The 26,715-nt window shown below is 36.4% G+C and overlaps 1 protein-coding gene across 6 annotated transcripts in view; it reads left to right on the top strand.

Moving 5' to 3' along the window:
* OSBPL6 (oxysterol binding protein like 6) overlaps window positions 1-26,715 on the top strand; it is an 89,528-nt gene that overhangs the window by 48,059 nt on the left and 14,754 nt on the right. For 4 of the 6 annotated variants that reach the window (XM_027636873.1, XM_027636872.1, XM_027636875.1 and 1 more), the window contains exons 3-11: window positions 8,307-8,402; window positions 11,212-11,334; window positions 14,578-14,631; window positions 15,363-15,476; window positions 15,599-15,763; window positions 16,273-16,405; window positions 16,825-16,928; window positions 17,757-17,849; window positions 22,658-22,732. In XM_027636873.1, the coding sequence (XP_027492674.1) occupies window positions 8,307-8,402; window positions 11,212-11,334; window positions 14,578-14,631; window positions 15,363-15,476; window positions 15,599-15,763; window positions 16,273-16,405; window positions 16,825-16,928; window positions 17,757-17,849; window positions 22,658-22,732 (957 nt within the window). The remainder of the gene's footprint in view (window positions 1-8,306; window positions 8,403-11,211; window positions 11,335-14,577; window positions 14,632-15,362; window positions 15,477-15,598; window positions 15,764-16,272; window positions 16,406-16,824; window positions 16,929-17,756; window positions 17,850-22,657; window positions 22,733-26,715) is intronic. The other 2 variants (XM_027636877.1, XM_027636878.1) reach the window with 2 other exon arrangements.

Below are 26,715 nucleotides of genomic sequence, written 5' to 3'. Positions count from 1 at the left end.
TCCCTTGCTAGGCTAGGTCCATCATACACACAGATCCACCTTGCCTGCTGGAAATTCATTGTCCTATTTAATTTAGAATATTTGGTATTTTTTTTCAGACTGGGAACAATTAGATGTGTGAGAGTTTGTGAAGGGATAGGAGGGAGTGTGCATGGTCATGTAGTGTAATTTTTTAGTTTTAATATGTTAAGATACCTCAAACTCAGCTTTCTCTTTTTGACCGGTTACAATCAGTGATGCAGTATCGAGGATGCTTTTATGATGTCACTATAGATTTCTGCCTCACAAATTAACAATATAGTTGATTGGCATTTTTACTGTCCAGTGTGCTTGAGACAGTGTTGCTCATGTGAGGTTGCAATATAATGTAACGTAATATATTCCATGAGGAAGAGATGTCTGAGAGCTTTTATATACCTTCTTTATTCTTAAACTGAGTAGCAACTTACCTGCTTGTTCACTGCTGTCAGCCTGATGTAACATCTGGGAAAAAATTCTTGGTGGTTACCTGTAAATTTCACTTGTTCCTGTATCTCCGTGACTTAAAAAGAAAGGCAAGGATGGACAGTACTCTAGTAGACCTGAGAACACACAGCCTTATTCCTAGCTTTGCTTTGTAGCAAAACATAGACTTCTAAAAGCCTTTTTCTTCTCAGTAGTTTGTGAGAATTATTTCAATAGTAATTATTAACCTCTCTGAGACTTTCAAACTAAAGATGCTACTAAATGCCAAGTACTGTTGTTACAGTGATGTAATTCTCTTTCACTCTCTTTCCTAATTAACTTCCTTCACATAAAACATTTGAAGCAGGATTAGAGCAGAAGTGTTGAGTACTTTAAAAGCAACAACTCACCAGAGCAAGAAAGTGTTCTGAGGGAGCCAAGGAACAATATGGCAGAATTGTTAACAAAAATATGTAGTTATTCTTTAAATTGATTAGCTGCTGCTACTCTACAACATTATTTTTTCCCTGTGCCTTTGATAGTGCAAAAATGTTCCTTAGGTTTGGAAGGTAGTATCTGAAGTATCTGAAAAAATGTCTGAAACAATGTGACTTACAAAGCTGTTGAATACTTGTGTGAATGTTACATTAGGTTCAATACCATAGCACATGTTTTAAATGAAATAATAAGTCTCAGACCTGTTAGAATTCCATCACTCAAATGGATAACAGTGAACTACTTGATGAGGAAACATCTACATGTGGCGCAATCAGACTTTCAGAAGTAGGGTTAAACTTAGGAAGTGAAGCTGTCTGGACCACAGGTTTGTCCAGGCATAGGGTAGGAACCCAAATGAGACTTGGAGGGAACTGGTACAGATTGACCCCAGGGGTGAGGCAGCCCTCTCCTTCCCCCCTGAGTACTGATGCTGACGGTGTGTTGGAAGTATGAGACATTCCTGCTCCACCCCTGGGAATCCTTGTGGGCAGGCACATATCAGGCAGTAGCCCAGTTCAGGCTGGATGCATCAGGCTCACTGTGTGTATGTTGTGAAGCCAGCCTGCAGTCATGCAGCAGATGCCCTTCATTTAGTGCCTGTATTTCTGCCTAGAATTTACATGATAGATGGATACCAACCAGAAGTACATCTGTGTGGATGTGCATTGGATGGGCCCTCTCCAGTCCATATTTGGAGATACTTGGATCATGGCTGCTTCTGCCCTTGGTAATATCTGTAGTGGTTTGGAGACAAGATCCAGAGTACAGTCCTGGAGATTAGTAGAGGGAGATACTGTCTCTTTCTAAGAAAGACTTGGCTCTAATGCTTTGAAGAAATAAAAAGGTCTGGAGCAGTCAAAGAGAGACAGTGATAGCATTCATACCAAGTTGTCCTGAGGGGCTGTGTGTACACATCCTCTGAGCTTCATAAACATTGCTTGTCTGAGTTATCTCACCTCTAGAAGTGCTTTACAGGCCGTGTGGTAAATGTTGAAGTTTAGATATATCCTATGAAGAAAGACAGAGTTCAAGAAGCATTTGGATGATACTCTCAGGCACATGGTGTGACTCTTGGGGATGGTCCTGTGCAGGGCAAGGGATTGGACTTGATGATCCTTGTTGGTCTCTTCCAACTTGACATATTCTGCGATTTATTTTTTTAAAAATGTGTCAGTTTGATTAGAAATGGTGTCTGTAGCTGTCTTCTATTACCAAATCAGGGAAATTGCTCTCACAAAAGCTTAATTACCCCTGCAAATTATGACAGATAAGTTAAATTGGTGTTTTCAGATCATGGTCACTCTTGCATTTCTCCTGTCCCGTTTTTTCCCCTCTGCTATGCATGTACTTCCATACCTACACAGGCACTTTCCTTTTGAGAATACAAACTAAAAGTGCAACTCACATACACACAAATGTAGAAGGAAGAAGTGCAACTATTCTGAAGTGTCATTTAGGATTTCTGGGAAGCAAATGGAGGAGAAGAAATGTATTAGGAGAACAAATGGAGGAGAACAAATGTATTAGGCAGAAGAAATGTGGGCCTTAGTAAAGCTATTTGCTGTTCTGACACCTCTCTTTTCCTGTTTTTATTAAATACTTTACCCTGGAATTGAAAATGAAGCGCTTATGTAAAAACTTTACCCCTAGTAGAATAATATTTCATGTTTAAAAAAAAAAAATCTGATTAAAAATTTTTCAACCCCCCTTTTTTCCTATCTCCTGTCTTTTTGTACTGTGTATATTGAAGTTCAAAGGATATTGAGAAAGGCTAAGTAGGTAGCTTACAGAAGGATGCGAGAGTCACAGGAGAAAAAGTCTTTTTCTGAACCTATGCACTTTTCTAAGTGAGGCTCCAGCTTTTTGGTTTATGATTAGTTTTAAGTTAGACTCCCTTTCATGTCTAGAGTGCTTTAATTCATAAACAAATTGACCTATCAAGGAATGGTTTTGTTTTGTGTATGTAATTTTATTTTCCCTCCTTTTTTAAAACTATGTGAGCATGAATAAAATGAATTGCTAGCCTCAGACTATTTAACAAAATATCAGTCCTTTTGATTGTGATTATTCAATATTTATAAAAATTTTGTATCATTAGCAAACGTGAATTCTTTCTGTCAGATATTGTGAATTTGTCTGTTTGCTTTATCTTGAGATAACTGCAAAAGGAGAAGATTGTCATTAAAGATTCAGGCTGCAACTTGGTAGGTGCTCCAAACCATCGTTCTGGCAGAGGGAAGGTTGCTATTGCAATGATAGCTCGTTTCTGCTTTATCCAGTGGAGCAAGAGCTTATTTCTCTTCAGAGTTTGTCAAAAAGTACTTTGAAAACCAAAGGCTTCTTTGCTTCCAGAGCCTAAAAGCATTGACATGAAGTACAATATAAAGCTGGAGCTCTAGCGAGAGCTGACGTGGAGCTCCTGAGCTAACAAATCCTTGACATTTCTGTTACACAAGCAGTGTTTATTTTGCATATCCCAGGAAAGAAGTTGGCATACATACCTGTATATTATTCATATGCTACAGAACTGCTTCTTATATATATACACTTGTCTTTCACTAAAAAGGTTACAAAGAGAAAATGTTGCTCTTAAGCACATTTCTGTACAAGATGAGCATGTATTACAAGAAAAAAAAATTAACTCCATGTGCTATTCATGAAGTGTTATTAAGTTCCTTTGTTGGTTAGTTCATAGCTGAGATTGTTGAAATCAACTATAGAGCAGTGTCAATAGGAGAGACTTAGGATGAGAATACGACCAAGATTGCTTTATAAAAATTAAAAAAATGTGTTAGAAGAAAGAAGGGAGAAATACGTTGATGCGATATGATTGTTTTGCTTTGTGCTCACCCTTCTCTCACAGTTATACTCAAGAATCTATCTTTATTCCAACATCAACAGAAGGAAAGCCAGAGTTGACTGAGAAGCAGCCTAAGATAAAAGCAAGTTGCAAGGTTATTCCCTTTGCAAATAATATTGCCGATTAACTCAGCATATATCACAGCTTGTTTAAAAGGTAGTAAAAATGGTATGTATTCAGTCAAATCTGTGTCTACCTTATTACTTCTACTGTGTTTCAGATAACTGGAAAGTGCTACGCTTTTAGTTGAGAGAAAGTGGTTGAACATTGCACTTTGTACTAAATGGAATTCAAATAAGAACACAGGTTTGCTAGGGTGCAGTGAATAGCAGGTAATAAAAGATACAATAGTTAGTTCTTTAGACTGAAAAAAACCAACACACACACAAAAAAAAAAAAAAGAGAGAAAAGCTCTATTTTGAATTACTGTTGTAGAAAATTGTATGTCTAGGCCCCATGGTTATTGAAGACTGCTAAAATGCTACGAACAAATAAAATGGCCCAACAGATCTTTTTCATTAATTAACTGGTAACCACATGTTGTGCATATTTCTGAACTGCTGAGAGTCTGTGTCCAATGTGAGCGATAAATTCCTCACCAGCCTTTTTTTTTAATAATAAATTATAAAATATAGAGAAGTCTTTGCATTAAATATAATTCATTCCATTAAATAAATAAGCAGTGAAGTAGAAAGGGGAGGCATGTGTACCAGACTTGTCCTTCACTGAATTTCCTGTCTCTACTTATTCAAAATATCTTTTCTTTCCTTGCCTTCCCTGTGGAAACAACTAAATGTCTTTTGTTTCGTGGGAAGTCAGATTGAGTGACTGAAAGTTAGGGTCCTCAGCCTCTGGCCTGATGGGAGACCAACTGCGCCAGTGGAATGGGGAGGAGAATCCAGAGATAAAAAAAGATAAAGCCTGAGGTTTGAAATAAGAACAGTTTAATAATTGCAATAAAATATAACATTGATTGTAGTGAAAAGGAAGAACAACAAGAAAAAGAAAAAGAAATAAAACCTAAGAAAGGCATTTGATGGCCAATACAACTGCTCACTGACAGCTGACCGTGGCCCAGCCCGTCCCCAAGTAGTGATTGGCCCCTCCTGGTCAACTACCCCCAGTTTATATACTGAGCATGACATTCTAGGGTATGGAATATCCCTTTGACAAGGTCAGCAGTCTTGGCTGTGCTCCCTCACGGCTTCTTGTGCAACTCCTCACTGGCAGAGTATGGAAACTTGTAAAGTCTTTGACTTAGGGTAAATGATACTTAGCAACAGCCAAAACATTGCTATGCTGTCAACATTATTCTCATACTAAATCCAAAGCACAGCACTATACCAGCTACTAGGAAGAAAATGAACTCTATCCCAGCCAAAACCGGGACAACGAGGTGTATGAGTCATTGAACTGCAAACTGAGAAAAGAAGTTGGCAAGATACATAGAAAGATGTTGTAAAGTATGGTTTCCATTCTTGCCCTCCAGAGAAGATAAGAATATGATAGAACATCATACTGTTATTTTCTCCATCAATTTCTTTCTCTGTCACATGTCTTTGGGAAGCAACAGGAAAAAAGGCAGGGCAGAACAAGCATTTGTGTTCCCCATACATTGGTTTGTTAGGGGGCATTTTGAGGCAAATGTGTGCTCACATATGTTATGTATGTTGTGGATAATCACAAAGATGAAGGAAAGATTGCAGTTAGGACTAAGATTTAGCAATGGCATTACAGAGTAATTTGAGTTTAACTTGTAATTCTATTGAATTAGTTTTGAAGAGGACACAGAATTTAATAATGTTGGCGTTTTCCTCCAAGACAGATCAACATAGGTAATTCTGAAACATGAAGGAAGTCTGGAATGCAGCAATGTGGAGATTGTTTTTTGTCTGCCTGTATTCTTGAGATGAGAGGAATGAGAGTACCAGGTTGATTGATACACCTAGTTTAATGGATTATTCATTTTTCTGTTTGATTATAAACAAGCCTCGGAAGATGTTTTGATCTGCCTCTTTCTTCCTTTTCTTCTTATCAGGTTTTTTTTACTGCTTCCTTTACCAACTCTGTTTTTTACATTAAAACACAAAAAACCTTGATAATACCTTCAAGATCTAAGTAATTTTTATTCCTGTAATGCTAAATAACTAAACTCTTGCTCTATGAAATTAACTGCTTTTCAAAATGTCAAGTGATTGTGTAATTTCTAGCTGCAATTTTGCGGAAAAATAACATGCATTAATGGAAAACATTTTGCACTAAGTAATGTCTCTTAATATTATGCTAGACACATGTCACAAATCTAAAGAAATGATTTTGTGTTAGCGTAATGGTGGTCATAAAAGAAAAGAATTGAAAAGCAAACATATAAAAGGCAACAAACCAACACTTCTGGAAGTAAGGAATGTAAAGAAGGCAGTTTTATTTAAGAAGTGTTCATTTTCTAATTTTCAAACAAATAGTTGAATAAGTCAGCATTCATTAAAGTGCTGTCAGCTAATAATGTATTTCTCAACTGAAGTGGAACTGTAATGACTGAGGGCTAATTAAAAAAAAAAAAAAGGCACAAAACCTCCTTGCCTTAAAACCATGCAATTGAAAATGTCACTGGAAATCTGGCAAGCTAAGGGCTGTTGGTTACTCCTCTCTAAATATTGTACAAAATGAAACTGCAGTTATGTAACAACAAACTGCACCAGCTGCTGCATATGAGACCTTCAGAACATCTGTGTTGGGCATTGCTCCATCTCAAGATGGATGGATTCCTGTCTGCCAGACAAAACTGGCAAGAAAATTGGGAATCGTCCTGATTATGGTAATCAAGAGACATTTTAATCTTCCTTGGAGGAACATGTTTAGGTTTTCTTCTATATTGTTAAAATGTGATACTGTGTACGTTTTCTCTATTCAGTGAGAAATCTTATCATTGTTTATCATGAGGAACTTTGTGGTTCTCAGCTCAAATAAGGGTATTAAATTATTTTACATGTAACATGTGCTACATAAAAAAAAAAGTTTTTCCTCACCTGACTAGTAAAATACATTGGGCTGAGTAAAAAGCTTTTTGCTGGTTGGCCCTGGAGCAACATAATATTGCTGCTTTTCCGCATTCTTTGTTGAAAAATTTAATTGAAAGTAACTGAAAATGAATGCTGGTTACTGTTGTATGGTGGCAGCGATGCTTAATCTCCACTGACAACAGAGACAGTCCCCACATTTTCCTATTCTCATTCACAGTCACAACTTGAAAGAAAACAGTGAAGGTCTGTGTGTTGCTCTGCAGCAAGATGGGGTCTGTGTTGTATATGCATTTAAATGAATAGCTGTGTTTGTTTTCATTTAGTTTGGTTATGGTCCTTATGTACTTAGTTGTTGGTATAAACAGAAATATTTATACTACGGTGTGTATGTGTTTTTATATTCCCTGATTGTTTTGGCTGTCACTGGTACCTATGTAACCTCTTCTTCAGGCAATGTAAAGAAGCTTAATTGTGAACCAAACTTAATTGGCATTTTCAGTTGAAAAAACCCCTTCTCAGAGGGTATGTGGCAATTGTGTTTTTCATTTGTGCTACATGTCCTGGAAATGAAGTAGTTTTATTTTATACCAAAGAGATACTATTGACATGTTGCAGTAGAATTCTTATCAAATAATAGTATGAGACGTAGCAAAATTGCACCAGAGAATGAAATGCAGATCCAAACATTAAGAATGTGGTTATTTTCTCCTGTATCAAAAATTATTTTTCTTTTATAAAATAGTAGTGAAACATTTCTGGAAAATGGGAAGACATTTTTAGATGTCTTTTAAGAATAGTCATTTTTTCAGGACTAGTTTTGACATTATGTATTTAATTTTTATTATGAATAAAATTGAATAAAATATGAATAAAATTGAATAAAATTGAATAAAATATGAATAAAATATTTTATTATGATGCTTTGAAGATATAAAATTTAATAGTATTGTCAGATGTAAAACCAGCTGCAATTGTTTGAGATCATAGTGTTCCATAAATGTGCACTAGCAAGCCCATCGGCTGAGACGCAGTAACTGACCTTGTTAACACCTGTAATATGTTAAAAGCATTCATGTAATTAATCACTTCAGTTGAGAAGCCAATAACAAAATGCTAAGGGTTGATAATGAATATGTTAGAGGCACTAATATCTTATGTGCAGTGGTTTGCTTCAGAAGTGAATGTAGGGCAGTGCTGACTGCACGATATTTGTACTCAGTGCCTTGTATATTAGCAGAAAACATAATAGGAGCACTTCCCATTTGTGTAGGTAAGAATGGCATTACTTGTCTTTCCTGGATTTTTTTTAGTTAACCGTAATTTCTAGGTTAAAAAGAGCAATTAGTTTAAAAACCAATAATAAAAAAAGAGAGAGAAGTATATTGCCTCAGAAGACAAACTATTTGTGCGTTTAAGTCATGGATGGGTAGCATTTTGTATGTTTTGTGCTATGGTGTTATCTTTAATTTTTGGGGTTTTTTTAGAGTGTTCATATTTTGGAGCGGAAGGCGTCTTCGGGAAGCACAGACCCTTCTTTAAGCAAGCAGTTCCTTGAAAGCGATCATCTCTCTCTATCCAAGGTAAGCAAAAGCATTGGATGTAATCTGGGTGATGAGCTTCCCTCTGGAGTTACAAAGCAGCTTGACTAACAGCTTTGGGATAGTGTTTTGTATGATTTTACTGTTGAGTATATTGTGAGTCTACCCTGGAGCCTTTTGTTCCATAACTGAGGTGTCAGAGGAGACTAATCTTTAGCAGTTGTTATATTAACAAAATCAAGGATTTTTTTTTTTTTTTCCCGTGGATGGCCCCCAGGAACAAATTTTACAACCTCAAAGTATGGGGCTAGAAGGAACTTTGATGATCCTTGTGGGTCCCTCCTGACTCAAGATATTTTATGATTCTATGACTGAGGAATTTTTCAGTCCTGTCCTCTTACTATGGTAGAGCAAATCACTTCCAAGTCTAAAATTGCTGCTAATCAATGATTATGTTAGTTTTAAAAATATGTCCTAATGACATTCATTGTGGGTAGTTTGAAATTTCAAATCTCTTGTTGAGACCATCTTTCCTGAGGCAGAGAGAAAGAGAACTACAGGAATGACACCACCAGTTCCTGAAAGATGGAGCCTTCTGTGTGATATTTTGAAGTCAACTTCTTCCTGGGAAAATTCCTCAGTTTTGGAATAAGTGATTCCAAACAAGTCTAATTTCACATAAAGAAGGCTTCATTTTAATATACTTCATATGCAAAAGCAAGATTATTACTCAAAAGGATGCTGTGATATTTGTGGAATATTTGATGGAAAAGAAAAATCTGAAATTAAATGTCTGTCAGTTCTAAAACAGAACAGGTAAAATAACTTCAAAATGAAATACTATATTTGTCCAGGGAAAATGAAATGGTTTATTCTTTTTTATTTGGAAAACAAATATTTTGCAGTCAAAAAGACTAGGTTCATTAAGCTGTTGGTGGTGGCTCCCTTGATCCCCATATGTGGGCCATATGCAGACCCAGGGATGGAAAGTTGTGATTGTGTTCCCCCAGTCCTGCTGCTTTGCACAGGGCTGTTTCTCAGGTAATATTTATGGTATCACTGAAGTCCTAAAGTACTGATTACCATTGGATGAGGACTCTTCAACGTATTGCTTTCACTCTGTTTTTTCCCCACTTCTGGCTGCTCTTTCATGATGTCCTTTATATTGGGCATATCTCATCACATCGAACCTGTGGGATAAGGCACAGTTAGGGTTGTTAGAATGGTTTTAAGAACAGCCTGTAGCACTGATGCAGCAGAAGACAAGTATCCACACTGCACTAAGTAATTGTTCATTTTATCCTTCTGTAGCAGGCCTTTTGTTTAAATGAATAGCTATATGAGATTGTGTGGTCTCTAGCTGAGAACTAATCAATACTGATGTTATCTAGTAGATAAAAGACTTATGCCTGCATCTGATCATCTAAAAGAGAAATCAATATGGCGAAGAATCAGCTGGCAGAGTCCCAGAGAGACTCTCTGCTCACCCCAGGGGACTTAGAAATTTGTTCCCCTCAAGTGCCAAGTGCTTCCTTCTATGGAAAAAGTAATGTATATGCGCTTCTCTCTATAGAATGGAAATAGAATATCCAAGCAAATATAGGGAAGTAAAAAAGGTGGGTTTTGAGTATGGCATTTGCAGACAATGAGATAATTAAAGTTTATAGTTATACAGGGAAAACTAAACTGAATAAGGATTTCTGTTACAATTTACTGCAGTGTGTATTGTCATAGAGCTTTTCACCCTTCTCAGAATACTAAGACCTTACTGAAAATTGTAGATTTGAAATTTGCTGTTACCTTTGAAATTGTATTTTTGTAATAGTAATGTTGGTGTTATCAGAGCTGTATAATTAACTTGGAGGTGTTATGAAAGACTGACAGCGCTCGGCTTTGAACAGTTTTGTGGGAAATGGGGAGACATTTGTTTTTCCCTTTAAATGCTTGATGCTATATGATCTCTTTCCTTTCTTGATAACTTTTTTATAACATTGCTGGGAGTTGTGACAGATAAGCTAAGAAAATGCAAGTTTAGAAGTTTGTAGTGTATAATTAGTAAAATAGAGTCTGAGTGAGCAGGCAATAAGAGATTTTTAAACTGGTGCAAAATTCTGTTGAAGCAAGATGGTAGAAATAAAGGCATGACTCAGATTTTTTCTCTTTAAAAATATTGTTCTTTACGGTTCACTGTGTTGTGTTCTAAGTCTGGCTTCAGTTGCACCAGTCACCAAGCATAAGAAGTGGTATGTACAAGAAATACGCTTTAATTGGCTCCCTGAAAGGCATACAGGTGGTTGTATCTGAAATTATACTGTTCCTATGTTTTTCTCTAGAGAGAAAATTAGTTAACTTTCCTATAAATTTCTCGTAATACAGTGAAAATGAATGCAGGAAAATAAAAAAAATCCTTTTGCAAATTTCTGAAGGCACAATTAGCCTATGAAACTCTGTTATAAAATACCTTTGAAGATGATGGCTAGCTACATTCAAAATCAACAATAAAGCAACTTGTTCTGTTAGCTTTTCTGATTTGGAGGAAAAAATAGGGTATGCAGAATCAATGCAGCTTTTACTTTAAACATAAGAAAATTTTAAATTTTTTATGATCAGGAAATACCACAAAGACCACTGTTAATATATGCCTTATCTGGTAAGGGTTAGACTTCCAAAAATGTTCATGTTTAGTAGTTTTAAATGAGATACAGCTGGACATAATATAGTGACCGTGTAGTTTTGTACCTAAATTTTAAAAGCCTAGCTTTCCTACTCTGTCTTGCATTGGACAGTTTGTGCTACTTGAAAGTGCAGTTTTTCACCATGTGTTAATCAAAATCTTCATATTTTTCACCAGGAACCTGACAGCTGGGAAATCATAGAGGGTCTGAAAATAGGCCAGACCAATGTCCAGAAGCCAGACAAACATGAAGGTTTCATGCTGAAAAAGAGAAAATGGCCATTAAAAGGTTGGCACAAGGTAAATGTCTCATAAACCAGTCAGAAGGTTATTACCTAATTTTATGAGTTGGGACTTTTTTGTCTAGAGGAAATTAGGATGTCAAATAAATACCCAGGATTTTGGTGTGTGACTTTTTCTTTCACCTGTGTATAGAGTTAGTTTGCAGACACAGCTCATGGATTTTAAGTCACAGTGCCTGCTGCCTGCTGTTGTATTCAAAATCCAGACAGAATTTGTAAATAACACAACAAATGCCTTGTGTTTTAAGAGGTTTGATCAATATCCCTTTTGTTCTTTGCCATATATTATAAAAAGTGTAGCTGTGTACTCTAAGATTGCATTGAAGTACACTGAAGTACATAATATCTACATTGAAGAACATAGCAGAGGAGAGCTGAGGGGTTTTCCATGGTCCCAAGGTGTTCGTTCAGGACAGCATTCCCCTTCAGATCTGCTGACTGAGCACATTTGTTCAGCTTTGTCCCTGAATTTTGTTTGTCTTCTTGACTGGAATCTGCATTGTGGGCATGCAGTGGGAATATGGATTTTTGCCATAAAATGTCTCTATTTAAAAAAAGCAAAACACGCCAAAACTCACCCCTAAGTCTTCTGATTCTATTTAATTAATTTGGGACACATATCTTCATGCATGATTCTACCTTTTGTTAGCCTTAAACCTGGTGTTCATAAACTGTTTTGTCTGTTTTTCATACCATAATAATTGCATTTTCCCCGCTTTTTAGGCAACAAGATATGTGGTATTAATGCTCAACCATCTTTTTTCACCTGAGGCTACTTGAAGCAGGATAATTTTCTGGGACAGAGTACATTTTACAGCAAAAGATAGTGAAATCGTTTGGTATACATGGTGTTTTTCTGGGAAGAATTAATTTATTTAATTTTTTTTGCTGAACACTGTTGGACTTACGTCTGAGTCCAAATGCAGTCCATACTAGTATAAATTACAGATTTTTTCTGCATGTTGTACTAAATTAAACATATGCCTACCACAATTTTTTGTGCATGCTTATCTACGTTAGATGTTTTGGCTTTGTTTTTCTTAATCAGAGTTTGTAGTTTCGGCAACCAAATACATATGCACCACCTGACTTTAGTCTAGAGATATTAAAGGATTTCAAACTGTGTTTCAAGCTGAAACACTGAAAGAACAGAAAAGGGTAGCCTATAGAAAAAACCCAAAACATGACAAAGCAGACCATTCCTCCACCCTCAACGACCCTTCCACTCTCAAAAAAAAATCCAAGCAATTAATTGATACGTTAGAATTTATAGAATAAACCACTGCTCCCACTCCTTTAAAATACATTATGTTAATATGCTGTTTCTTGACCGAATGTCTGTTTTGGTAAGAAACTAATTTATAGGAGAGCAAGAGTCCAGCTTTCACAGTTCTATAAAGAAGATCACTACTGATGGTCTGGATGACTTTAGAGCAGTTACTTGTGTAAATAATTTTTAGTATGATTAAGAGCTTCACATTTTAGCAGCCCCCTCTACTTGGCCTTACATTTCACCTTAGGAATTGAACTTAGGTTTTGAAGCTGTGGGTTTTCTAGTAGTTTTATTTGGTTTTCAACTGCTGCCCGAATATCCTGGAGTTTCCATAACACTACTATGTGCTGACAGTCCAGTGAAGAAATTTCAGAGACAGTAACTGTAGCATGTGCTCTGTTAGTGTTCTGATAGTAAAACCATAGATAGCATAACAAAGTAATAGATAGCATCCTTTGTCTCTTGGATGTTGCATGTCATATTCTGACAGTTTTGAATGTGCTTTAGTAGCATACCAGCTATAATGTGTGCAACTTGGCAAACATCACTTTCTGAAGTGCAGTGTGCTTGGAATGAAATGATGATGAAAGATCATTTTCTTTTGTGTGTGCAGCTTAGAGAGACAGAACAATATGAAATTAATATCATATTCTTGTGAAGTTCATTAATGACCATACCTAGGTAAAAAGAAAAGAACCAAAAAAGTTCCTGTTGTTTTGACATCTTATTCAATGAATAAGTGCTGTTTTCTTGCCCTGCATGAGAATTTGGTACCATCTGTTGTGTAACAGACAATTTCTAGAACCATCTTCAGGGGAGATTTTCTGCCATCTAACTCGACCCTGCTCATAGTGTTAATTTAACAGGTTTATGTCATGAAACCATTTTCCTTCCCTTCCATGTCAAACAGCTTTGAGAATCAAGGATAGTATTTTGCTGGGTTCTGGCTTTTTAACATAAATTAGTGCTTTAGCTTACACTCTAAAAGTAGGAATTAGTTGTGCTTACTTTGCATATTTTGAAAGCTAGTGATGATAGACACAAGTTAGCAAATCTCGTTTCAAGTCTAGGTGTCCTGCTAGCCTGTATCTTTATGCTGTGTGCCAAAGTCTACATTAACTTGACTGCAATGTAGCTTGAAAGAACTGGTACAGACAAGCTAAGGCAACTTTTTTTGTGTGAATAGGGGATTCTGCTCTCTGCTGAAAGTAAGAACCGCTCAGCAAAATAAAGATGTAGCTGTAGCACAGATAGGCATCATTAGGTTAGGCTAGTCCTGGTAACCATGTCAGTGAAGATATAGGAGCTCACACTGTATCATTGACTAACACCCAAAAAATGGGCCCTCCCAAGACCTGGGTCTGTTGCTGGGAATGCTGTAATATTTGCAATAGTACTAATTCCTGCATTACCTACATTACCATTAGAAAAGGTGTCATCAGCATGAATTATAATCTCATTTTTACTTCACTGTGCCATAATGCACAAAGTTTGGATGGTCTACCTTTTCAGATGTAGATCTTACGCTAGGAAAATCTTTTCACTTTCTGGATAGGGGAAGGTAGGTTGTTAATTTGAAACGTGACCACCTTCTGTGGGAAGAAAAACAGGAAGAAAATGAAGAAACAGACATAGTTCTCTTGTCCTACAGTGTCTTTCTTATAGAGTTTATTGATTTAGCTGGAAAATTGGAAAAAAAATACCCTTCATTATTGAAATTTGCTAAGATAAACCTAGAATATAATGTTGAAAAAAAGAGAATCTAGTTTTTCTTGCTTAGAAGATACTTGTCAAAAAACAAGCAAGAGAATCATTCAATACTGTATTTATACTCTCCTTCCAACTCCCAAGCAATTTCTTAATTGCTACAGGGTAATCCTTTTCCAGATGAATTGTTGTACATAGTTTAAATTGCATCTGCTCATTAAGAAAGAATGTTGTTTGTTTGTTTGTTTCTTTTTCTTTCAGAGGTTTTTTGTCCTGGATAATGGAATGTTGAAGTATTCAAAGTCACCAATAGATGTAAGTAAAGTTGAAGAGCATTTTAAAACTTATATTGGAATTCAATCTGCCAGGATCTCATACTTGGTCTAGGTGTATTTATGACAGTACACACATGAAAGTTGTTGATGGATTCAAAGATAGATATAGATATAGATATAGATATATAGAGAGATATATGGAAAGCATGTAAAATTCTGGTTGAGTTGTACCTCAAGACTTCTACCTTTTTTTACTTCTTTGGAAAGAAAAGCTACATCACTTAAAGTAGTTTCTGTAATGAAGGTGCTTGAGAGATTAACCTGTGTATATTTCTTTCCCAATTTTTATGTCAGTCAAAGCTGATTATTCTGAGGCACAATAGGATAGGACAGAGTGGATAGGAGAGAGAATTGATAACAATGTAAAAGTTAACATTAAATTAGTTAGATCTGATACCAGTAACTATCAAACAGTTGCAGCAGGGTGCCAACTGCTGTCTAATAGTCTCTGTTTCTTACTGACCTGTACCTGTGTACTTTTGTGAACCAACACACTTAAACTTTGAAGCTGGCTTTGCACTGAGCATTTCTTCTGAGATACTTTTCTCTGACTATAAATGTAGTAAGTGTTTAGTCTGAGTTCAGCTTTTTTTTTTAGTAAGTCTTTGTGTTAAAATGTTTATCGAATGGGAAACCATTTCATCACCAGATATTCTTCTGTGAAGTGCATGATACTTCCAGATTCTTACCCCAATTTTTTTTTATTTTTAGATACAGAAAGGAAAAGTCCATGGGAGCATTGATGTTGGTTTATCAGTCATGTCTATTAAAAAAAAGGCTCGTAGAATAGATCTTGACACAGAAGAACACATCTATCACCTGAAGGTAAAAAGTTCAAATATGTATTATTTTTTCATCCCCAGTAGAATATAAATAAATGAAATTGTAAAAGATTGTGCAGAAAAGTAGTATTTTGCATGCTTTGTTGACAGTAAATTTTTTTCCAGGTGAAGTCACAGGATTCATTTGATGCATGGGTTTCAAAATTACGCCACCACCGGCTGTACCGTCAGAACGAGATTGTGAGGTCTCCGCGAGATGCCAGCTTTCATATATTCCCTTCAGCATCTACTACAGAGTCTTCACCAGCTGCTAATGTGTCAGATGGAAAGGTGTGTAGTGTTCTGTTGTTGAAAACTCGTGGCTTACTCATGTGGAGTTTCAGTGGGCTCTTCTTATAATGCTGATAGAACAGGAGCTTCCACTGTGGGGACCTCTGACAGCAAAGAGCTGTCAGTGTGTGCTGCTGAAATACCATCTAATTCAGCCTTACTGCAGCCTTCATTAATGGGCTGCTGTAGAGATCTTGCATAGAATTTACCATCTGTACAGTTTGCACTTGCCTTTGTCATCAGGTAGAGACCTGTCTCTTTGCTGATTGATAATGTTCTTCTTAAGCAACAGCTTTTCTAACCAGTGGTTAGCAAACACAGTTTACTTGTGAGGTTCTTGGTTTGGTTCTCCTATTCAGAAAAATCTGCATCTTGGGGAACTATAAACCAAATCATGGATGTCACTGAAAACACAATGCATATTTTGATTTCTGTTCTGGAATAGTGTGGTGATTACACTGGCAAAGCAGCATAGCAGCAGTAAATTTAAGCATTTTATTATGCTTTAGGTGCAACAAAATAACTACCCCTGGCAGTCTCCTATACCTTGCAGTAACAGCCTTCCTGTCACCTGCACTACTGGTCAGAGTAAAGTAGCAGCCTGGTTGCAGGACTCTGAAGAAATGGACAGATGTGCAGAAGGTTAGACTTTACCTTTTCATGCCTTGTTCCTGTTGATACATAATAAGGAAGAGTCAAGTCCGTAAAGTGCTTAAGTTACAACTTTACATGCACGTGATGTAGCTCTTCAGGTAATTAGATGCTTGTGGTGGGAACTTTGCATATTTTGAGATGTCACTTTTAAAATTTATCTTAATTAATCTGTGTTATTTTTAATGGATGTCATTGTTCAAATATGATCAACTTTTGAGATCCAGACTTGTTGCTGATTCCTGTAGAAATAATGTGTTCAACATCTCTAAAAATAAAATTTTTACTTAGATGCCTTACTACAAGGGATTTGGACTTTTAACTTCTATAATGCAATAACATGCTAAGAATGGCAAAAAAAATATGTCTGAACTGAAACACCTAATATATTTTTATTTTATGTCTGTTAGATCTTGCTCATTGTCAGTCTAACCTTGTGGAACTCAGTAAACTTCTTCAAAATTTAGAAATACTACAGAGAACTCAGTCAGCACCAAATTTCACAGACATGCAGGTAAATATGCTTGAACATATATCATTACACTGAAACATTTGTTCTTGTGTTAAGGGAAACATAGAGATGATGTCTGTCAACTCAGAATGCTTTTCTGAAATCATTGTGAATCTTGGGTGAAATTTTTATCTTATATATTTATTTTAAGCATGTATAATACTGTTTCAAGTATAAAAAATAGTTGATGTATTTATTATTTGAGTTAAATAGGACAAATCAAACAATTATTGCAAAACAAAAGTGAGAACTGTTACAGTAGAATACATGTATAAATTGCAATTGTACTTAAGGAGTTTTTGTTATGCTGAGTAAGATAACATTTTAAGTTTTTTAAGGATTGGAGACCCAAACACCCTCAAAGACGAAGTTGCATGCTCTAGAAAAGAGGGCATAGTACAAAGGTCCCAAGTTTTGGACTGTTTCCCAGTTCAGGGTGAGTTTTCCTCTTGACAGAAAGCAACAGCACATCCTAAATCATAAATACTTTCCTCCTTTTTCACTGAATCCTCGAGTACACAAATGTCTGAGTAGTACCACAGAAGAAATCCATGAGGATTTCAAGATTGGGTCCTAAATATTGTGCACCCGTGAAAAAAGTGTACCAGTCATTTTGTTAAATGAACCAACTATATGATATGTTTACAGAAGTGTCAGGATAGCTACGGTTGATCACTGCTGCAGTTTTGGGCCCCGGCAGCAGCATTCTTCTCCTTACTTTCTAATTTGTAAATGTCTAATGCTACAATTCTTTACTAACTTGCTGTATTGTCTATGTTGCTTGTATTAACTTAATAGTACTTTGTTGCTTTAACTATTTGTGTAATGTAGGCTAACTGTGTAGATATTTCAAAGAAAGACAAGCGGGTCACAAGACGATGGAGAACAAAAAGTGTCAGCAAAGATGCAAAAATTCAACTTCAGGTACTGAATGAACAATGTTTTACTTTTCACTGTACTTTTAGATTAACTTCTAATCGTGAAATGATATATTAGCTGGAAGTAGGAAGTCAATGTGCTGTCTCATGTTTCTGATGAAGTAACTCAAATCTCAGTTTGTTGTTCAAAACCTAGAGAAATAGTGAGAAAAGTATTGATTTCAATTTCATTCAAATGAAGACATTGCCATCTAGGGAAAGGAGAGGGATCTGAATATTAGTCGATTAAGATGCATAAAATGCAATAGACACGCACCACATGGGTATACTGCTATTCTGTATCAAACTTGCAAAGAAGGGCAGCTGAACAGATGACATCAAACTAAAATCAGAAAACCTGAATGAAATATTAAGCACACGAGTTGTCTTTGTCAAGACCTATATAGGAATATTACCAATAATTAGTATTTTCACAAGCCTTCTCTTGTTGAAAAGGCTGTAAGGGAGCAAACTGAATAACCAAAGAATTAATTCTGTGAAGAAAGAATTTACTCCACCCTTCCATAGAGCTGAAAGGTAAAAGCACAGCAATAAGCATAATGTGCATGTATTGCTGCCTTGTGTTTTGTTGGAGGCAGTTGTGTGTTTCAAGGTCTGATCCAGAAGCTAATCTTTTTTATAGCTGAGCAACTGATAATGAAGACTATATTCAATTGGCTTTGGGAGCTAACACTCACCACTGTGATGTCTGCTGCTGAATAAATAAATGTTAGCACCTTTTGATCCATTAAAATACCTGGAAATTCATGCAAACTTTGAAAGCTTATAATATGTCCCCTAGAGGCACAGTAAGGAGTTTTCTGTGACTTTTTTTAAGATCAATAATCTTAAGGAAAGAAGAAGTTGTAGTTGCATCAGCCTTCTCACTGTAGCTCTTGTAGAGGATTTTTCTTTCTACCTATTATACTTTGACAAATCATAATAGATTGAACAAGGAAGCATCTCTTAGGACTAAAAAGGTTTATTAACAAAGGAGTTTTGGTGATTGATGTCATGTACTATTACCTGCAATTGAAGGATCCCTGCTCTTCCCTGCTGCTGAATAACACAGGCAAATAAAAATATCAGGAAAATGCCTGCAAGTACTTGGTGCCTATAAAGAGTCAGAGTCACCACTGCATGTTCTTCTTTCATGCCACAGTGGTCTCAGAGAAGTCCTATCCACAAAAATGATGAAAGCAGCCAATTTATGGTGATCTGTGGTGGGTCATAGTGAATAATAAGGCGTTCTTGTGTTGCCTAAACCTTACTAAAGTAACACTGGTCTGGACTTCTGTCATTGTCACCTGACTCTCAAACTGCTGTTTGTGCTTTGGTAGGAATTATGCCTCAGCTCCTGAAATTTTCAAATACACATGGTTTGCAGGTTCATGTAAGAGAGTTTGTGTGCATAGCACTGCTTGACACGGGTCTGTCTGTTCCTTCTGCGTTGATAATGAACTCTGCCTAACTTGGGTCAACATGAGTTCCTGGCAAGATTAATGCTGGAAATGTGAAATTTATTTTTTTAGATCAAAGCATTAAGTTATTGTTGACAGACTTATAAATTAATTTGTAGTGAAACAGAAATAATAAAATTGTTTTAAATTATATGAAAGATGAAGAATCCTTTATGGCTTCTTCATTGTCTTGCCTAATTTAATGGGCTTAACGCATTATTTATTCTTCCAAGGGCTGTCCTGTCTCATGAATGGTCTAAAGCTGTGATCTGTAGAAAGATGGCCTTACTCTGATTCATTGTGTTATTCCTAATTTGTTTTGTGTTGCCATTCCACTAAAATGTGGATTTCCTCTGATGCCTAGGTGCCCTTTAACTCCCATTTCCTTCTACTTTCATTGGCCTCCCTCATAGGTCATTTTTTCAAGACTACTCAAACTTTCTATAAACTGTTTATCAGGATATCCACTACTGAGAAACATTTTGTCTAATTTGTGATCATTTCTTCATGGTGCATACACATTAATTGCTATTAAATGGTTGACATTTGGTACAAAGAAAATTTCTGTTGTTGTGTTACTTTCCCCATGTCTTCATACATCTCAGTTGTAGGGAATAATGCTAATAGTAACATACTAATTTTAAGCTAGTTGCAATATTAATTCCATTTGTAGTATTTGCACCTTTTTTTTTTTTTAGAATGAGCAGTTGTTAACTACCATCAAAGACCCTCTGATAGTATGATGTTGAGAGCCATCCATCTGGGGAGCATAAAAATTAGGGAGCTTTATATACAGGTGTGTTCTTTGTGCGTGTTGGGGAACGAGGGAGTAATTTTTACAGGCTCGGCATCCTCTGTGTAAGATGCAAGGAGAGAATTTTCCCATCTAGATTTTGTATTGTACTTGTTACCATTTTTTTGTTAATAAGATAGCTTTTGTTGTATTCTTGCTAGCATATTCTGCAGTATGAATGCTAGGCATATAATGTATTTAAAATATATTTTTTCTTGTAAGAACAGCTGCTTGATTCGTTTCTTAGAAATATATAATTACCAATTAAATAGACCGGTTCTGTGTGCAGTTGAATTTGCTCACACAGCTAATCCCAGTGACTAGAGTGGGCTACTCCCTGATGTAAAACTGAGCATAGCACGTGTATGCATGTTTGCAGGTTTGGGGATTTAGAATTGTTTTTAGTAAATAGTTTAGAATTAACAGCTTGCTTTACAGGCTGAAGAGTAATTACTGAAGAGTAATACATGAATTGCTTCTCTGAATAAAGATTGCTTTTATGAAGGAAGTTTATTTTGGTTTAAAAAAACCCTATTTAAAATCTCATGAAAATGGCCTGCAACAACCAGTTATTTGACCTGTATTAATTCATTTTACAAATGATACTTTTGTACAAAAACTGAATTTTGGTTGTTTTTTTTTTTTCATTTCTTTCCCTTTGATTAAAAGACTAAGTTGTGATTCTCATGACAGTCTAAACATATTCAAAGGAAATAAAAAAAACCATTACTGAAAAGCAATCAAATAAACAGGGTTTGTTTCCCTCAAAAGCTCAAAGTTGTGAAGTTCCAAGACTAATTTTATTTTTCATTTTACTTTTTTTTTTCCCCAGGGAGAGTAGTTTAATAGAGAGCTATATAGTATGGATTAACCTGAAAAGTCATCTTGTTCTACTGAGGCTTTCAGCTCAGAGCTAAAACCAGATCCAGACTAGGTTACTGCTTTTTTCATTAAATAAGTATTTCTTTATATTGTAACTCAGATTATGACCTCACTTTCTATCGTGTTGAGAAGAGCATGTGGTTCTGTAAAGCTCACTGTCACCATTTTAATAATATACCTACATTCATAATCTTGCATGTATATATATTAGTACATCTCTCTCTCTCTGTACATATATATGTCCCTATTATTTAAACAAGAATATTCTTCCAAACTCTTATTCACAAGATAGACATAGACCTAGACAAAGACCTTTACATTATGCATACGATGTGTTCTCTGCTTAATGAAGTTTATACTCAGTATTTTAGAGGTTATGTACATTGTTTTTTTAATGTCAGAGTTATATACTACACCTGAAGTCTTCTCTTACTGTGATAATTAGACAACTCTTTCACTTGTCAGTAACATTGCCACTAGTATCAGCCAGAGGGTGAAGTGTTAGGCTATTCTCAGATGCAGCAACCCTACCAGTGGGAATGTTAGAGAAGCAAGACAGTTCAGTTAATAACTGAAATACAGTATCCTGTTCTTTAGAATGTGTCCATGTGTCCAGTCTATACCACTGTTATTTATATGGTGCCCAGGCAGCTTTCAGAAAAAGCAAAAATGTATTTAGATCTAAAAATCCTGAAGTGGCTATAGGTGAAGATATAGAGGAATAAAAAGGTAAAGGAATTGAGAATTGTTTTCTAAAAGCAGAAAGGTGTATTTTCTAGTCTTCCAAAATCTTAAAGTGACTTCAAAATAATGACATTTTGACTAGAGGTTAAATAGAATGACTTTATGATGGGTGTGGAGCTTCTCTGCATTAGGTAATTACTTGCTTGACTTTAATCTACCATGATGAATTTTCTTAAGAAAATAAAAGTGAAATTAAGCAGGATGAGGTACAAGTTAGGCATACAGAAAACAAAATAGCTGTTGGAATAGTTAGTTTTCATTTCTGCTGCTTTTTCTGAGTTTTTGCATTGCTTCAGAGGCCAAGTCTGCAATAATGTATGGGAAAAGTAGCTGGAACTCAAAAAAGTGATATGTGGAGAAAATGAGTCAGTAAACTGAAGGATGGATGTGGAAATGCTGGAGCTATGCATAGGAATGTTTACATAAGCAAGCTCACTATATAACATACACACTGAAAAGTTCTACCATTGAGACGTGTGCATCTTCAATGACCACAATTTATGCACTTCCACTAATGCAAAGTGATCTCTTTCAGAATTCATCTTCTAGATGGTCTAGTGACCCCCAGAAGGAGTTTGAGTTTTGTTTCTTTTTCTGTCATGCCATAGCATCCTTTTTGTTTTCTTATTCCATTATTGCCTTATGACTCTGAATGGCAATGCTAATAGACTTTTTTTTGTAGTCTTAGTGAGTGCACTGCAGTCCAACTCATCCACAGATAATTTTAGTGAAGTATTGAGCTTTTTGTGTCTCTGGCATACACAACTGAAATCACGTGATATGTCCTCAACATGGGTAGGCCATAAGAGTTAACAAAATTGAAACCCACTTAAAGACTCTCCCTCTCCCTTTTCTGATCACCTTTCATTTTCCTGTGTCCCATCACCCCTTCCCTTCTCTTTTTCTACTTCCTTCTCTTCTTGCATTCACTGTCAGGAAGGGCCGGCACCGAAGGGCCAGTTCAGCACAACACGACGCCGGCAGAGACTGGCAGCTGCAGTGGCTACAACAGTGAGTGGATTTAAAAATCAAGGGATAGCTCTAAAGATGGGAAGCGGTATAACTTGATTGTGATAAGCTTATGAAAATGTTTCTTGCACTTTTTGGAGGTGTCTGTGCTACCCACTTTTAGCTGAGTTCCTTAGGAGTGGTCAGGTCCAACAGAAATTATTTCCATAAATGTGGGTCTGAGCTTGTTTACATGGTACATGTCCCTCCTCCTTTATGCAAGTGCAAGTGACAGTTTGACTCAGGCCCTGCCCTATTTGAACATGTCTTTGACATACTCTGCTATATGCTATAAAATAGTATAAAACAATGATCAAATTCTGCTGAAGATTGTTGTGACAGTCTGTAGCAAGACAGCAGAACTAAGGAGATTTGTTATGAACAACCATGGAATTATAAAATTTTATTAATTTTATAAGTAATAAAGGTTAGCCTTTTCTTTTGAGACACTTTCTGTTTACATTCCATAATCCCAAAAAGTCATATTACTACTTCAGTGTCTGTATTTGGTTTTCCTAATTCTCTAAGTCTTTGACAGAAAGTATGGAGCTATGAAATCAATACAGAGGCTGGGAATTAGGTGGGGGAATTCCTGTTTGTGAAATCAAATTAGCATCCAAAGTATATCTTCAGCTGCTGCTTTATCAAGAAAATACTCATTAGGAATACACAGTATAGACATTAGTACTAATCCATCAACTAAATAGTACAGCAGCTAGATAGGGAAGACTCTGTGCAGCCAAAGATTGAAATGAGCTTTAAATGCATATCTCTTATAAAGCCCAAGCGGTGAATATCGTCACCAGGCTAAAGTACTCCAGGGTCTGCTGTTCCAGGCCATAGCTAAAATCCCCTAGATCAGACAGTCTCTGCTTGAGCCTATCTTGAGCTTCTGCTACCTGAACTGCAAACTCAGTTACTGCTATGCCCTCCTAAAAAGCATGCGAGAAATCAGTGTTTCTCCAGTTTCCAGATTACCTCATCTAAGTTTATTCCTCCCTAAAGAGTTGATGCTGAACGCTCTGTGCAATAATGGATTGCTATTTTGACTTCATCAGTCTCCCTGCATAGCAGAGAAATCAGCCTGATTCCGGATTTACTTGGCTGAGCAACTGAGTTGGTGGGAGGCTCTTACCAGTAGGTTCAGCAGTAGTTAAACAGCATTGGTAAGGGTTGTACTCCTTACCTGAAGATGCTTCAGTGGACAAATACAACTGGACTTTGATTGGAAGGCATTAAGAGTATAGGGAATTGCTGAGTTGTTACCTGCAGCTGAAGTGAGGACCAGTTGAAGGAGGTCTTGGAGTAACTGGAAAAAGTGCAGGAGGAAGGAAGACTAGAGGCACCAAAATGACTCTGCAGCTGTTACAGTGTTTGTGGCCATGCCGTGTTATTCCTGGCTGATGCAGCAAAGTGCTCGTCTCTCCCAGTCTCTCTCTCGTCTCTCTGTGTGCATAGACCAAGGGACACAGAAATTATATCAGTTAAATGCACAGCAGAAAGAGGACATTTTCCTTACAACCCACTCCACCAGGAACAGTCTGTTCCTACATTAAAACATAATTCTGAAGAAGGTGATGGATGAGTGGGTATTATGCCTCTGGCATAAAGCAGGAAGTTAGGACAAGGTTCATCTGAGGTCATGTCTGGAAGGGTGTGTATGAAGGAAACTACAGTCATGCATCAAGAGGCTAAATATTTTTTTAAAAACTTTCAAAACAACAACAATGAAAAACAACCAAAATGTGAATGGGTTATAAAGTAAGAATCAAGTCACCATTAATATAGAGAGAAAACACGTCAGTGCAAGGGAGGAAGGGTAAGAAAAATACGTTGGCAGTGCTTTTGTACTCTTGCCTATGAAAGAGAATGAAAATTTTTGTTTAATGTGGGTTTTTTCATCTGTTATAGAAAGTAAGTTGGAAACTTTTCTAAAAGGTGCATATGAGGAGAGTTCATGTCAATCAATAGTTCAGTATTTTTGGTGCTTGCATTTAAAGCAGTCAGCAAGGCAGCTACTTATCTCTGTCATGTGAATGTATATTTCTTGCACGTAGTGTGACAGTACTTGTAGAACATGTAAATTCTGCTTCTAGGACATAAATTAAAATATTTTTTTCCAGTAAACCTCACTTCAGAAAGAGTCCTTTTCAGCCTGCCCAGCTGAGGTATGAGGCAGAAATGATGAATCTAAAGCAGATCTCTTCAGCCAGATTCATCACAGAGTGACTAAGAGCCCCCCACAACGTGTGGGCAGTCTGCCTGCAGCTCTCCTAGTCTGTGTGGGTCTGGGACAGCCTGACCCATCTCCACAGGCACATGGGGGGACTCTCCCTCAAGCTCCTGCATTATAGCTGGGATCAGCTTCTTTCCTGCCTTCTGGATGGTCTGAAGGGTTAGGTACATGCTCCACACACGCAGAGGTATCAGGGCTACTCTGCCCTCCTGGAGCCACCTGGAGCAGTGGAACCTTTGTGGTGCTCCCCATCAGAAGGTTCTGGAACATGCTCTCCGATTTAAGAAGAGGAAAGGTTTTTTAAAGGAAATTTGAAATTAACCTACGTTTAGCCACAGTAGTCTGTTAACCTAGTTTTCCTGGGCTCTTAAAAGAGGCAGTCTGGTGCTTGCAAAGAAGATAATGGGTTAAATATCCAGTACAAATGGAAGGAATTTATTCTATACATCTCCTGTTAATGAAATCTTCTTGATATGAGGCTAAAATGAGGTCCAGTAAAAACTACCTACTTTGTTGATATAACTAGAACACAAAATACATGAGAGAAGGAGTAAACCTTATATTGGATAGGTGCCACAAAGCTAATGTTTTATATGCTATATATATATGGAAATTGAGGAAGAACAGAGTGGAAAATGGTATTTCATAGAATATGCTCATGAGTGCCATGATGAATAGATCCCACAGGATTTTGAGGATTACATTGGAGAATCAGAAATCAAAAACATATACAGCTTTTACAGGAAGGGCTTGATAAAACCATTCCCCAGTCTAATCAAATAACAAGGTACCAAGTTCAACCACTGATGGCAGCATAGAACTAATCTGTTGATAAAAATTCTTAGTAATATGACTTTTTACGTTGTCTGTTACTCTTTATCATGCCTTGGAAGAGACATTTTATATTTTGGCCTCATTGTTCATATTTGATTAATTACATTGGGCTGCAGTGTGAAAATTCTTGATATTTGATCAATATGATGAAATTAATTAGATTTAATGTGTTAAACAGTGCTTACTATGTTAAACAGTGCTTAAAGTTTAAGTAACAGAATTTAGTTCTGCATGCCTTTCCTTTGCATTTACATTTGAAAATTGGGTTCTTGGCCTGATTTTCATACAAATGTGTGTAAATGGTAACATTAAAATAAAATACAACATATACTCACACACACATCACATATGTAACAGTGGTAGCCATATACTGCATATGTAGCATACAGGTAGCTGCTCAATACACAATACATATATATATGTAACTTAGAAATTCTTGTTTTATTACTGTACCTGAAACTATAGGAGAAAGAGAAGTGGAAATGATAATAAACTAAATTCTTTACTCCATCTTACTAAACCATATCTCTCTGCATTTATTTATGGTTCATGCGCTTTAAACAAAAATCAGGTGGATTTTTCATTTTATTTGTTATTGTTGCTTATTTGTTTAGTCTGAAAGAAAATAGAAAGACTGTATGCTTTTTCCGTCTTCATAGTTGCCGTTACAATGAGTTTCAGCTAAAGATTTACGAGTAGTTTTGAAAAACTTCAATGATATATTTGGTAATGTTATGTCCTGTTTCTAGGTCTGTGAAGGAACTTACATACTTCAAATGTTGGTATTGTAACAACTGTCATCTACATGTGCTCTCAAATGTTCAAATATAAAGGAGCATGTCTCATGGTTCAATTTTCCAGTAATCTTCTAAGCATTAGGAAATTGTCCATTTTTGAAACATTAGAATTTAAATGC

The sequence above is a fragment of the Corapipo altera genome, unplaced genomic scaffold (assembly GCF_003945725.1).
Source record: "Corapipo altera isolate COAL_440 unplaced genomic scaffold, ASM394572v1 45, whole genome shotgun sequence".
In the NCBI taxonomy this organism is placed as follows: domain Eukaryota; kingdom Metazoa; phylum Chordata; class Aves; order Passeriformes; family Pipridae; genus Corapipo; species Corapipo altera.
This window is presented reverse-complemented; position numbering and strand designations above follow the sequence as displayed.